The sequence below is a fragment of the Salvelinus alpinus genome, chromosome 13 (genome assembly GCF_045679555.1).
Source record: "Salvelinus alpinus chromosome 13, SLU_Salpinus.1, whole genome shotgun sequence".
Classification (NCBI taxonomy): Eukaryota; Metazoa; Chordata; class Actinopteri; order Salmoniformes; family Salmonidae; genus Salvelinus; species Salvelinus alpinus.
This window is the reverse complement of record NC_092098.1, coordinates 22025936-22040788: the sequence shown is the minus strand read 5'-3', so window position 1 is coordinate 22040788 and position 14853 is coordinate 22025936. Positions and strand designations below refer to the sequence as shown.

At 43.4% G+C, this 14853-nt stretch overlaps 1 protein-coding gene across 1 annotated transcript in view; it reads left to right on the top strand.

Moving 5' to 3' along the window:
- The window catches only part of LOC139536713 (golgin subfamily A member 5-like), a 37798-nt gene extending 25332 nt beyond the window's left edge, over positions 1-12466 (top strand). The window contains exons 6-15 of the mRNA XM_071337318.1: positions 5356-5389; positions 5527-5607; positions 7267-7359; positions 7479-7592; positions 7792-7944; positions 8118-8237; positions 8392-8520; positions 9631-9704; positions 9905-10022; positions 11278-12466. Of these exons, the coding sequence (XP_071193419.1) occupies positions 5356-5389; positions 5527-5607; positions 7267-7359; positions 7479-7592; positions 7792-7944; positions 8118-8237; positions 8392-8520; positions 9631-9704; positions 9905-10022; positions 11278-11283 (922 nt within the window). The 3' untranslated portion in view covers positions 11284-12466. The remainder of the gene's footprint in view (positions 1-5355; positions 5390-5526; positions 5608-7266; positions 7360-7478; positions 7593-7791; positions 7945-8117; positions 8238-8391; positions 8521-9630; positions 9705-9904; positions 10023-11277) is intronic.
- Positions 12467-14853: the final 2387 nt, after the last annotated feature.

The window sequence follows — 14853 nt, the reverse complement described above, 5'->3', positions numbered from 1 at the left end:
TACATGGCCCCATCCATCCTCCCCTCAATACGGTGCAGTCATCCTGTCCCCTTTGCAGAAAAGCATCCCCAAAGAATGATGTTTCCACCTCCATGCTTCACAGTTGGGATGGTGTTCTTGGGGTTGTACTCATCCTTCTTCTTCCTCCAAACACGGCGAGTGGAGTTTAGACCAAAAAGCGCTATTTTTGTCTCATCAGACCACATGACCTTCTCCCATTCCTCCTCTGGATCATCCAGATGGTGATTGGCAAACTTCAGACGGGCCTGGACATGCGCTTGCTTGAGCAGGGGGACCTTGCGTGCGCTGCAGGATTTTAATCCATGACGGCGTAGTGTGTTACTAATGGTTTTCTTTGAGACTGTGGTCCCAGCTCTCTTCAGGTCATTGACCAGGTCCTGCCGTGTAGTTCTGGGCTGATCCCTCACCTTCCTCATGATCATTGATGCCCCACGAGGTGAGATGGAGCCCCAGACCGAGGGTGATTGACCGTCATCTTGAACTTCTTCCATTTTCTAATAATTGCGGCAACAGTTGTTGCCTTCTCACCAAGCTGCTTGCGTATTGTCCTGTAGCCCATCCCAGCCTTGTGCATGTCTACAATTTTATCCCTGATGTCCTTACACAGCTCTCTGGTCTTGGCCATTGTGGAGAGGTTGTAGTCTGTTTGATTGAGTGTGTGGACAGGTGTCTTTTATACAGGTAACGAGTTCAAACAGGTGCAGTTAATACAGGTAATGAGTGGAGAACAGGAGGGCTTCTTAAAGAAAAACTGACAGGTCTGTGAGAGGCGGAATTCTTACTGGTTGGTAGGTGATCAAATACTTATGTCACGCAATAAAATGCAAATTAATTACTTAAAAATCATACAATGTGATTTTCTGGATTTTTGTTTTAGATTCCGTCTCTCACAGTTGAAGTGTACCTATGATAAAAATTACAGACTTTGTAAGTAGGAAAACCTGCAAAATCGTCAGTGTATCAAATACTTCTTCTCCTCACTGTAGACATATCAGATGTGGGCAGGAAGCTTAGATTCTTGTTAATCTAACTGCACCGTCCAAATTACAGTAGCTATTAAAGTGAAAGAATACCATGCTATGTTTTGAGGAGTGCACAATTATGAACATGAAAATGTATTAATAAACCAATTAGACACATTTGGGCAGTCTTGATACAACATTTTGAACAGATATGCAAGGGTTCATTGGATCAGTCTAAACCGTTGCACATACACTGCTGCCATCTAGTGGCCAAAATCTAAATTGCGCCTTGACTGGAATAATACATTATGGCCTTTCTCTTGCATTTCAAAAATTATGATAAAAAAGATTTTAAAATAAACATGTTTTTTTCTTTGTATTATCTTTTACCAGATCTAATGTGTTATATTCTCCTACATTAATTTCACATTTCCACAAACTTCAAAGTGTTTCCTTTCAAATGGTATCAAGATTATGCATTCAGGTCCTGAGCTACAGGCAGTTAGATTTGGGTGTGTCATTTTGGGCGAAAATTGAAAAAAGGGTCCGATGCTTAAGAGGTCAATCATGGCCTTTAAACACTTGTTGGACAATAATTGTAAAAATGATTTATGAAAAGAACGAGGTTGTTCCTTAACATGGTGTGATAGCTGATACTTTGGTCTATCAAAATATATATTTCAAATTGTGTTAATATTAAGACAAATATTTGTGGGAAAAAAGTTGAGATTGTCCGGTCTTTCAAGAATCCCTGACCTCTTAAACATCAATATTTTCTTTCAACCTCATGGCAAAATGTTTGAAATAGCATGAGATTAGCGATAAAACTCCCCATTTTTCATTCTGCCCATTAGCAAAAAAACACAAAAAAACCCACCTGCAACTGGAAACTGACATTTCTGAAATACTTTTTTCACTGAATTGATAACAAAGAAGTATAGCCAAGAACAGGTTAGTTGAATGATCTATGTTGTTGCAGTTTGTATGGGGCCTTCCTGTAACGCCCACTTCCTGCAACACCAAAAATCTTAGGTTATATCACATTATTTCCGGTACAATCTGTAGCTTGGCTGCATCATGTTAGCTCCCCACTCACGCTGCACAGAAGCTAACACACTTGAATAATGCAACACGGCATGTAGAAATGTTGCAACTGTTAATTGCTGTTCGCAAGAAAATGTCTAGGCAAGAAGATACCGGTAGCTTCCAGTTTTGTAAGCTAACTTTCCTTACTAGCTTACAGCTGAAGCTAACATCAATTTACTACCCCAGTACCATAACACAAAATATGAGGATTTCAAAGCTGTCACCAAAAATCATAGTCATTGCCAAGAACTTTATTAATGAACTTAGTCTCCTTTGCCTCAGTCACGTCTCTCCTCTCTCTCACTGTGTGTGTGAATGACATCATTAGGTCTTAGAGACAGGGCACACTTTTATCAAATAACCAATTGCTTTTTCTATACAAATGTTGCTGATCAGCACAATAAAATAAGTTCCAAATGGAAAGGAAACAGATTGTTTTTCATCTGTAGCCAAATGAAATCAGCCAAAACCATCTCAATAACTCAATACTGTAGATGCACACACTCCTATTGAATATGCATTCACCTGTATTGTGAATAGGCCTAGCTTACATCTTGATTTACCCAGTTTATCAATAGAGATTTACCATTAAAATAAATGATTACTATTATGTTGTTATGTAGTTAGATTGGTAAAAACACAGTCAAATTGATTGTATGATAGTATAATTGATTCATTAATGCATACTTGGCTGTCTCTGCCTGGATCAGGTGCCATTCTGTGACTGGCTAATACACTTTTTTTTTTTTTTGATGTGGTATTGTTTTGGTATCCAGTATTGTGATGGTATCGAGTATCGTGATACTAAACCTTGTATCGGTATTGATGTCAAAATTCTGGTATCGTGACAACACTATTGTGGGGGTGGTTTCAGGGGCTGGCTCAGTATTTAAATCATCAGTGTTAACTCTGGCTCTCCTGTTTCCTCAGTTTCACACTTGGTTCAGAAAGTCCCTCTAACTCTCTTAACTTGCCAGGCTGGGCCATAAAATACCGTCAAGGTGTGAGGCAGGCTGTGGGCTAATATTCTAACTGAGAGGCTCTATAACTGAATATAATATATGCAGTGCCTTCAGAAAGTATTCACACTCCTTGACTTTTTCCACATGTTGTGTCACAGCATGAATTTAAAATGGATTACATTGAGATGATTTGTCACACAATACCCCATAATGTCAAAGAGCAATTATGTTTTTAGAATTTTTTTACAAATTAAATAAAAAATAAAAGCTGAAATGTCTTGCGTGTTACACAACAAAATGTGGAATAAGTCAAGGGGTATGAATACTTTCTGAAGGCACTGTATTCATATATATATATATATATATATATACAGTGGGGAGAACAAGTATTTGATACACTGCCGATTTTGCAGGTTTTCCTACTTACAAAGCATGTAGAGGTCTGTAATTTTTATCATAGGTACACTTCAACTGTGAGAGACGGAATCTAAAACAAAAATCCAGAAAATCACATTGTATGATGTTTAAGTAATTAATTTGCATTTTATTGCATGACATAAGTATTTGATCACCTACCAACCAGTAAGAATTCCGGCTCTCACAGACCTGTTAGTTTTTCTTTAAGAAGCCCTCCTGTTCTCCACTCATTACCTGTATTAACTGCACCTGTTTGAACTCGTTACCTGTATAAAAGACACCTGTCCACACGCTCAATCAAACAGACTCCAACCTCTCCACAATGGCCAAGACCAGAGAGCTGTGTAAGGACATCAGGGATAAAATTGTAGACCTGCACAAGGCTGGGATGGGCTACAGGACAATAGGCAAGCAGCTTGGTGAGAAGGCAACAACTGTTGGCGCAATTATTAGAAAATGGAAGAAGTTCAAGATGACGGTCAATCACCCTCGGTCTGGGGCTCCATGCAAGATATCACCTCGTGGGGCATCAATGATCATGAGGAAGGTGAGGGATCAGCCCAGAACTACACGGCAGGACCTGGTCAATGACCTGAAGAGAGCTGGGACCACAGTCTCAAAGAAAACCATTAGTAACACACTACGCCGTCATGGATTAAAATCCTGCAGCGCACGCAAGGTCCCCCTGCTCAAGCCAGCGCTTGTCCAGGCCCGTCTGAAGTTTGCCAATGACCATCTGGATGATCCAGAGGAGGAATGGGAGAAGGTCATGTGGTCTGATGAGACAAAAATATAACTTTTTGGTCTAAACTCCACTCGCTGTGTTTGGAGGAAGAAGAAGGATGAGTACAACCCCAAGAACCCATCCCAAACGTGAAGCATGGAGGTGGAAACATCATTCTTTGGGGCTGCTTTTCTGCAAAGGGGACAGGACGACTGCACCGTATTGAGGGGAGGATGGATGGGGCCATGTATCGCGAGATCTTGGCCAACAACCTCCTTCCCTCAGTAAGAGCATTGAAGATGGGTCGTGGCTGGGTCTTCCAGCATGACAACGACCCGAAACACACAGCCAGGGCAACTAAGGAGTGGCTCCGTAAGAAGCATCTCAAGGTCCTGGAGTGGTCTAGCCAGTCTCCAGACCTGAATCCAATAGAAAATCTTTGGAGGGAGCTGAAATTCCGTATTGCCCAGCGACAGCCCCGAAACCTGAAGGATCTGGAGAAGGTCTGTATGGAGGAGTGGGCCAAAATCCCTGCTGCAGTGTGTACAAACCTGGTCAAGAACTACAGGAAACGTATGATCTCTGTAATTGCAAACAAAGGTTTCTGTACCAAATATTAAGTTCTGCTTTTCTGATGTATCAAATACTTATGTCATGCAATAAAATGCTAATTAATTACTTAAAAATCATACAATGTGATTTTCTGGATTTTTGTTTTAGATTCCGTCTCTCACAGTTGAAGTGTACCTATGATAAAAATTACAGACCTCTACATGCTTTGTAAGTAGGAAAACCTGCAAAATCGGCAGTGTATCAAATACTTGTTCTCCCCACTGTATATATAAAGGTGCACAATGTAAAACTCACAGGAATTTCATGTAAAACTCAGTAATATAAACTCACAGGTTATATACACGTCCTAAATACACCCGTAGTGTCATCCATCACCGTAAATCCCGTAATTAGTCACTAGACATTACAACCGTCAGTCAGACCTGACCTCTCTTATTTCTCTAGACTCTCTGTTTACTCATAGTACCTGTGATTCACTGAGCAAACTCTGTTCCCTTCTGCTGCTGACTCCATCATAATATGTGTAGACTGGAGACAGAGATGGTTTATTTAGTCTAATTGTGTGTTTGTCATGCCCTGTAATGTGTTTACCTTTCCATCTCTTTCCCAGGAAACACCTCTTAGATCCCAGTAATGACTACAAGGTACAGCAGGGAGGAGCGACCGATGGTTTTACATAACATCATATTAGTCTTGTATTGTTTAAATTGATGTACTGTAGCTATTTATATATGCTGGAAGTGAAAGTATGAAATGAAAGTAACCATTTGTGTGTATGCAGGTAGAGAGAGAGGACATTGAGGCCCTGATCCCCAAAGGAGCATCTGAGCTGACCAAACAGCAGCTCCGCTACCTGCTGCAGGTAACACCAAGGGCGGACTGGGACAACAATTCAATAGAAGACAACAGAGAGAGAGAAGGAGAGATAAAGACTGCCAGTTCCTTAATGTTTTGGGTGCATAATACAGCCAATGACTATATTAAGGATCTGACAGTCTCTCTCTCCCTCTCTGTTTTCTTCTATTGAATTCAATATATGACATTCTATGTTTGTCAAGAATGATGCTGGGAATAGTGTATATGGATGCAGATTGATTTCCAGCATTGTGCTTCGTTTGACAGTGCTGCGTGCATATGCATATTTTTCTGCCAAGAAGTGACTGGCCTTTCAGCAAATTAAACATGCTAGAGATTGACGGGACTTTCCAGCCTTAAGTGCGGTGGCTATGTAATGTTATCTGACACTTGTTAGTCACTTGTTACTACAGCTCAATAACTCACTCGCTGGGCTGAAGAGACTGAGATTCAGAAGTGAATAATCTTTGATAAAGCAATTAAAATACACAGTCCCCAAATGTACCTTCATTTGGCTTGTGTTTAGTAAAAAATAGCTATATGCAGAGTACATGCTAGTAGATACCTATTGTCACGCCCTGACCTTAGAGATCCGTTTTATGTCTCTATTTTGGTTTGGTCAGGGTGTGAGTTGGGGTGGGTATTCTATGTTCTATTATTTGTATTTCTATGTTTTGGCCGGGTAGGGTTCTCAATCAGGGACAACTGTCTATCGTTGTCTCTGATTGAGAACCATACTTAGGTAGCCCTTTTTCCCACCTGTCTTTGTGGGAAGTTGACTTTGTTAGGGGCACTATAGCCCGTGTAAGCTTCACGGTCGTTTCTTCATTTCTTGTTTTGCTGGCGTCATTTTATAAATAAAGAAAATGTACGCTCACCACGCTGCACCTTCGTCCACTTCTTACAACGGCCGTGACACCTATTGCCTTCGCTATGTGTTATAAAAGCCAATCTAACAACTTGTTCAGGTATATTGCAAATAGCCTAGTGTCTAAATGCTCCCCAAAATCTCCCTTCCCTAATTAGCCTACTATAGTAGACATTAAATCTATTTCATAGTACAATATACAGCCAAAATATTAAGTCTAATTGGCAGCAGTAGGCATCATGATCTGTGTCAGTGTGCAGGAGTGTGTATTTCTCTGTTTTCTTCCTTCCTTGACTGCACCACTGCAGCTGATCTGTCATTTCTCACAGACACAACACTCGGACCAACAGAACCAGAACTTTTAGAAAATGCGTCAGGCCTCAAGAACCCTTTTTTGGGACCACCTTTCTGTTTTTCTGTTTTGACTGAGTGACTGACAGATTCAGGGTGGGTCTCACTCTCTGATGTGCATTTGACTTGTGAATTTGCGCCACCGGGCCAGCCCAGCTTGGTAGGGGGGCCGGCCGTTGCCCACTGGTCAGCCAAATACTCAATATAGATCGCTATGAAAAATAGAAATAGCATAAAAGTCGTGTCCATTATATAAAAAAATATATAATATTTATATAATTTTTTGTTAATTTCGACGGCCAATCCGCCCATGGAAAATATATTCCTTTGGTTGTTCCACTATGCCTGAAAATGGCTCATTCAACCTCACCTAACCTCTCTTTCATCAATATCTCTCCTTTATTTTTCATCTCTCTCGCTCTTTCTCCCTCACTCCCACCCTCTCAGACCCGTATGACAGCAGACAAGACCATGCGTCTCCTTCTGACTACCTTCAGCAGTCTGAGGGAGGAGCTGATCCACATGTCAGAAGATCTGAGGGTAAGATCTGGGGCCTGGGCCACTATAGGAACCTCTTATGCTCTTAACTGTCTCATTGAGATATACATGCAGGCAGGCTGTCTTACAGAGTCTTACTGCCTCTGTCTCTGTTCTCCCAGCGTCTGGAGAGTGAGAAGGAGTCCCTGGAGAGAGACCTGAGCTTCAAGGCTGACCAGGCTGAGCAGTATGACCGCCTCCTTGAAGCCATACGAGAGAACAACAGACAGCTACAGGTAGGTGTGTTTTGTGAGAATTTGGGAGAGTGTGTGTATGTGTGTTTCTTCCACTGTATGTTGCTTGTGTGTGTTTGCCTGCGTGTACACCTCTTCTGTAGGTGTTTTTGAAAGAGAGTATCTCTGCCCTGTATGTTAGTGCAATGGGTGTATGACTGTGTGTGGGTAACTCTATCCATCCATCCATCCATCCATATAGATATCTCTGAAGGAGACCAGCTCCAGCCAGCGGACCCTGGAGACTCAGCTCCTGAGCAGCCGCACTACAGACTCAAACAGGGACTTCCGCATCAAAGAACTGGAGGGCAGCTACCGAGCCCTGGAGAAGGAAAATGAGATGCTCAAACAGAAGGTACTCTAACGCTACCCTCCTCCATCTCTGGCTCTAACCCATCTCACTTCAGAGAATAAACTCTTAGCAATTCCTTGTACTCATGATGACTGTAGTATCCGACTGTAGAATTATTCTCATAGATCGAACTTGTTAACTAACTTGTGTCTCCCTCTGTATCCATCTTCATCCAGTTGGCTGGCCAGTGCAGCAGTAGCACCATTCAGATGAATACAGAGGAGCTGTCGCGTCAGTACTCAGAGCAGCTAGCTGCCCTGCGCCAGGAGAAGGACAAGGAACTGCAGAGCCTCAGGGTAAGAAGCCTACAGGGATGCATGGATACAGGGATGGGGCCTTCCTGCTCTGTTGGAAGTACTGTAGCAGTACTGACTGTGCTTGTGAGAAGAAATATGGGTAGCTAGTGGTTATACTGACTGAGTATCTCTGACTATCTGTTGGTATGTCCAGACCCAGCTGACGCGGATCACCACAGAGTACACCACGGAGAGGTCAGGTGACAAGAGCCTGCATCTCCGCATCACACAGCTGCTGACAACACTGGAGCAGCGGGAGGTCGTCATCAAACGTCAGGAAGAGGTCAGGGGTCATAGCTACTGGTCACTGGTCAGCCCGGCCCCTTAGATACAGATCTAGGAAATGTCTACTCCTGTAATTGGAAAAATCGAGAACCAAATTAACCCAACAGTTTTGGATTAGAAAAACAGCCTGCTTCTTGGGTCTGTCCTCACCCTGCATCTAGGGTCTGTTCTCACCCTGCATCTAGGGTCTGTCCTCACCCTGCATCTAGGGTCTGTCCTCACCCTGCATCTAGGGTCTGTCCTCACCCTGCATCTAGGGTCTGTCCTCACCCTGCATCTAGGGTCTGTTCTCACCCTGCATCTAGGGTCTGTCCTCACCCTGCATCTAGGGTCTGTCCTCACCCTGCATCTAGGGTCTGTCCTCACCCTGCTTCTAGGGTCTGTCCTCACCCTGCTTCTAGGGTCTGTCCTCACCCTGCTTCTAGGGTCTGTCCTCACCCTGCTTCTAGGGTCTGTCCTCACCCTGCTTCTAGGGTCTGTCCTCACCCTGCTTCTAGGGTCTGTCCTCACCCTGCTTCTAGGGTCTGTCCTCACCCTGCTTCTAGGGTCTGTCCTCACCCTGCTTCTAGGGTCTGTCCTCACCCTGCTTCTAGGGTCTGTCCTCACCCTGCTTCTAGGGTCTGTCCTAGCCCTGCTTCTAGGGTCTGTCCTAGCCCTGCTTCTAGGGTCTGTCCTAGCCCTGCTTCTAGGGTCTGTCCTCGCCCTGCTTCTAGGGTCTGTTCTCGCCCTGCTTCTAGGGTCTGTTCTCGCCCTGCTTCTAGGGTCTGTTCTCACCCTGCTTCTAGGGTCTGTTCTCACCCTGCTTCTAGGGTCTGTTCTCACCCTGCTTGTAGGGTCTGCTCTTACCCCGCTTCTAGGGTTTGTTGCCTAACTTGTTTCCATAATCAAGTGATTGGTTTTGTTTAGGCCAGTCTGACTATATTCTCCCACAGTTGTTGTGTTAATTTGGCTCCAAAGGATCCTTTAATGTCACCTCAGAAATGTATTTACCTGACACGTCGTGCACCTTTAGCTCCATCATTAACACCTATATTACGGCACAGGCCTCATTCTTCCTCCTCCCTCCCTATTCACCTTTGACCTCCCATCTCTGACCTTTAACCTCCAGGAGATCTGGCGGTTGCAGCAGGAGAAGAAGAGAGACAGCTCCAAGAACGTCACCACGACCACTATCACCAAAAGGTCAGCCCCCAACAATACCATGAGCCTATTTTATGGGGAATATTTGGGGCAGTAGCTCCTCTAAAATGGGTTAATGTAATTTGGGATGCCTGGTGTGGTATTTCCCAAAACAGGATTTTGTACTGGTGCACAGGAGATACTTAACCAACCAGTATGTGGTCCTTACTGTGTATAACTGATAACTGTGTATGACTGTGTAGGTACAGGAACCAGTACCCCCTCCTGGGCCTGCTAACTGATGACTACAATTCCACATCGCCCGTCAAGGATACCAAGACCATCGTAATCGAGAGCCGGACGGGGGAGATGATCAAACAGGTAGAGCAGGGAGGAAGTAGAAACTAGATGGCCATGCTAGAAAGGACAAACTACGGTATAGCTATACTGTCAGAACTGATGAGTAAGTACATCAGCTATTGTTCTCAGTTTAGAGTTTGAAGTGAGGAGTAACATTAGGGTAACGATTAAGGTTAGGGTTAGTGGTTAAAAGGAAATGTATGATTAGTGATTAGGAAGGGCTATTCATCTGTCCATTCTGGCATGGCCAAATAGCGTGAACCATGTGTGTACTGCCATGGGGCCCCAGGAGGGAGAGAGCTTGGGACCCTCACTGGGCTGTTACTATCTGGCCCTGTCAGAAGCTGGGCAAGGGTCCGCCGTGTGAGGAGAGCCTGTGATGAGAGGATGATGGATGGAAGTTGACTCCTCTGTGGTCCTGGAGAGCCAGGACCTGATGGCATGGAGAGACCATGTTAAATTCTGCCTCTTTCTGTTAGTAGTAAAATAAATTCATTTTCTCCCGACTCTACTAAATTCCATATTGGGGTTGTGGATGCTTAATTGGACAGGCACCCTGGTTTGTGAGAGTCATGCATGGGGTTGTGAGTAAGTTTGGAATGGATTTAGGGTGACAGCACAGACGTTTCCAGGGATTGGAGTAGGGCTGCACAATTAAGCAAATTCACATTGAAATCACAATATTGACATGTGCAATATCCATATCGCAAGAGATCCATATGGCATGCAATATTTGGAAACACTTCTTAACTGGGTGTAACGTCTGTTTTGTTTTGTTTACTCTGTCTCTCTCCTTTTGTGGCCTTCCCACACACACCATGCACCTGTCACTCAGCAGAGCATTTCCTCCTCCTCACTGTTAGATTCCCTATAAATTTGCATGCTGTTCCTTTAGGTCAGATGCTGTCAAAATATTGTTCCAAACAAGAACGATGCTTTTTAGATTTGTATTTTTTGCTCATATCGTGCAGCCCTAGTTTGATCCACTGTCAGTCTCAGCACTTATGACAAGTCAATCATAGGACTAGAAGAGATCAAGCTTGTTGTCTTTCCAATGCTGAATGAAAGAGTAGTATGGCAGATAACAGTGAGTGGTAAACAGCAAGAAACAAATATTTTGTAATTACAGTTGATGGATTAACCCTTCACGCCATAACGACCGTATCCGTGTTCTGTTCATCTCGAAACAGGAAATCATTACAACCCCTTAAAGACACTGCTTCTCTCGGACAAATGACAACCCCTTAAAGACACTGCTTCTCTCTGCTCTGCACAGGAATGAATGACAAGAAGACCTTGACACCCCCCCCCAGCATGCTTCCCTCTCCCCGTCCCTCCTCCTCGGGGCTCCCAGGGTGGTGGTGGCTGGGGTTAGGCACCCCTATATATGGGATGGGTGGTTTGGACCAAATGGGGTTTGCTTGGACAGGAGGCTTCACTTTGGTTGGGATGGGGGGCATCAAATACTCAACAACCAAATATGTTATAGTAGAAGCTTAGCGGTTAAGAGTTAGGCCAGTAACCGAAAAGGTTGCTGGTTCGAAATCCCTGAGCAGACTAGGTGAAAAATCTGTCTGTGCCCTTGAGTAAGGCACTTAACCCTAATTTCACCAGTAAGTCGCTCTGGATAAGAACGTCTGCTAAATGACTAAAATGTAAAATGCTTATGCTACAGCCAGGAGGGCTGAGAGGGGACAGGAAGAGGGGGCTGGGGCTTATTAGTATGCAGCTCACTAGTGTGTCTGTCCTCCATGGAGCCACCACTACCCTGCTAGTCTTTAAGACATCTCCTCTATATGTGCTATGGTGATAGTATGGTTACTATGCATATAAATAAGGAAGCTAAATATGCTTTAGTTATGCGCTAATTAAAGAGACTGTATGGTAAAATTTGCTTTGGGAGACATAAAAAAGAAATCTGCCTCTGTTCTGGTCTTTTGCTTTTCTTTTGTGGCAAGGTAATGGTACATAGTTGTGTTTTGTTTCAGCTGCATTTTGTTTCATGTTTATACTTTAAGAGGTGCATTGGTATGTTTTGTTGTTGTTATTGAATGGAACGCTGCGCTTGGGGTTCGGGAGGAGGGTTGGGGTGGGGTGTATTAGAATATGAATGACTGGGTTGGACATGGCCTGGGGCATGGTTCTATGGATGATATAAAATGGTGGATGAATTGAACATTTTAAAAGTACAATAAACAATGTATGGAGTAGCATGTTTTTCCTTTGGATTGTTATCTGCTGAAGGGTCATTATTTAATTGCGGTGGTAAATGCTGTCCCTTGACTTTGAAACCATATAAAAACACTTTGAAATGACAAAAGCATTTTCCAATTTATGTAACTATTATTAAATAAGAAAACATGAACTAAGCAAAAAAAGAAATGTCTCTTTTTCAGGACCCAGTCTTTCAAAGATAATTCGTAAAAATCTTAATAAATTCACAGATCTTCATTGCAAAGGATTTATACACTGTTTCCGATGCTTGTTTCCATGGATGTGCTCGCCCATGTAAAATTCACCTGGTCTTTTCCATTTAGGCATTAACCCTCTGCTTTTTGGAATGTAACACTGGTGCACTTGTCTTTGGTTTTGGTTTGTATTTTCTTCCGACATGTGAAACCACAATAATAAGGCCTAGGGGCAACTATATCCTACTCCAGTAGGGCACCAACTGCAGGAAGCAGTTACCTTCTCTCGCCAGCAGAGAGGGCCAGCAGCCTACAGTTGTACCTCAGAGTGACAGGGAGTGAGCGATAGGAAAGAGCCTTCGTCGAACATCTCATTTCAAAATTTTTGGCATTAATATGGAGTTGGCCCCCCCTTTGCTGCTATAACAGCCTCCACTCTTCTGGGAAGACTGTCCACTAGATGTTGGAACATTGCTGCAGTAACTCGCTTCCATTCAGCCACAAAAGCATTAGTGAGGTTGGGCAATGATGTTGGGCGATTAGGCCTGACTCGCAGTCGGCGTTCCAATTCATCCCAAAGGTGTTCGATGAGGTTGAGGTCAGGGCTCTGTGCAGGCCAGTCAAGTTCTTCCACACAGATCTCGTCAAACCATTTCTGTATGGACCTCGCTTTGTGTACAGGGGCATTGTCATGCTGAAACAAGAAAGGGCCTTCCTCAAACTGTTGCCACAAAGTTGGAAGCACAGAATTGTCTAGAATGTCACTCTATGCTGTAGCATGAAGATTTCCCTTCATTGGAACTAAGGGGCCTAGTCTGAACTATGAAAAACAGCCCCAGACCATTATTCCTCCTCCACCAAACTTTACGGTTGGCACTATGCATTCGGGCAAGTAGTGTTCTCCAGGCCGTCAAACCCAGATTAGTCCATTGGACTGCCAGAGGGGGAAGTGTGATTCATCACTCCAGAGAACGCGTTTCCACTGCTCAAGAGTCCAATAGCAGCAAGCTTCACACCACTCCAGCTGACGCTTGACATTGCGCATGGTGATCTTAGGCTTGTGTGCAGCTGCTCGGCCATGGAAACCCATTTCATGAAGCTCCTGACGAAAGCGTTTTGCGCTTCAGCACTCGGTGTTCCTGTTCTGTGAGCTTATGTGGTCTACCTCTTCGCAGCTGAGCCGTTGTTGCTCCTAGACATTTCCACTTCACAATAATAGCACTAACAGCACTTATAGTTGACCGGGGCAGCTCTAGCAGGGCAGAAATTTGACTAACTGACTTGTTGGAAAGGTGGCATCCTATGACGGTGCCACGTTGAAAGTCACTGATCTCTTCAGTTAGGCCATTCTACTGCCGGTGTTTGTCTATGGAAATTGCAAGGCTGTGTGCTCAGTTTTATACCCCTGTCGGCAACGGTGTGGCTGGAAAAGCAGAATCCGCTTATTTGAAGGGGTGTCCACATACTTTTGTATATATAATGTATCTCTGTAGGTCTTGGCTCAGGCAGAATGTCAACCATTTCACTGTCCCATTCACTGGTCGGTCTGACTGACTGACGATGGATGATCAGTAACTCTATCTACAGTTAAAGTCGGAAGTTTATATACACCTTAGCCAAATAAATGTAAACTCAGTTTTCACCAGTCCTGACATTTAATCTTAGTAAAAATCCCTGTCTTAGGTCAGTTAGGATCACCACTTTATTTTAAGAATGTGAAATGTCAGAATAATAGTAGAGAGAATGTGTTATTTCAGCTTTTATTTCTTTCATCACATTCCCAGTGGGTCAGACGTCTACATACACTCAATTAGTATTTGGTAGCATTGCCTTTAAATTGTTTATCTTGGGTCAAATGTTTCTGGTAGCCTTCCACAAGGATCCCACAATAAGGTGGGTGAATTTTAGCCCATTCCTCCTGACAGAGCTGGTGTAACTGAGTCAGGTTTGTAGGTCTCCATGCTCGCACATTATTTATTTTGATTTTCCCATGATGTCAAGCAAAGAGGCACTGAGTTTGAAGGTAGACCTTGAACTACATCCACAGGTATACCTCCAATTGACTGAAATGATGTCAATTAGCCTTTCAGAAGCTTCTAAAGCCATGACATCATTTTCTGTAATTTTCCAAGCTGTTTAAAGGCACAGTCCACTTAGTGTATGTAAACTTCTGACCAACTGGAATTGTGATACATTGAATTACAAGTGAAATGATCTGTCTAAACAGTTGTTGGAAAAATAACTTGTGTCATGCACAAAGTAGATGTCCTAACTGACTTGCCAAAACTTTAGTTTGTTAACAAGAAATTAGTGGAGTGGTTGAAAAACGAGTTTTAATGACTCCAACCTAAGTGTATGTAAACTTCCGACTTCAACTGTATTCTTGGTAATGGTAGTACGCTAGTAGTGGACCTAGTAGTTTAGTGGTTAGTCATTGCAGCTAT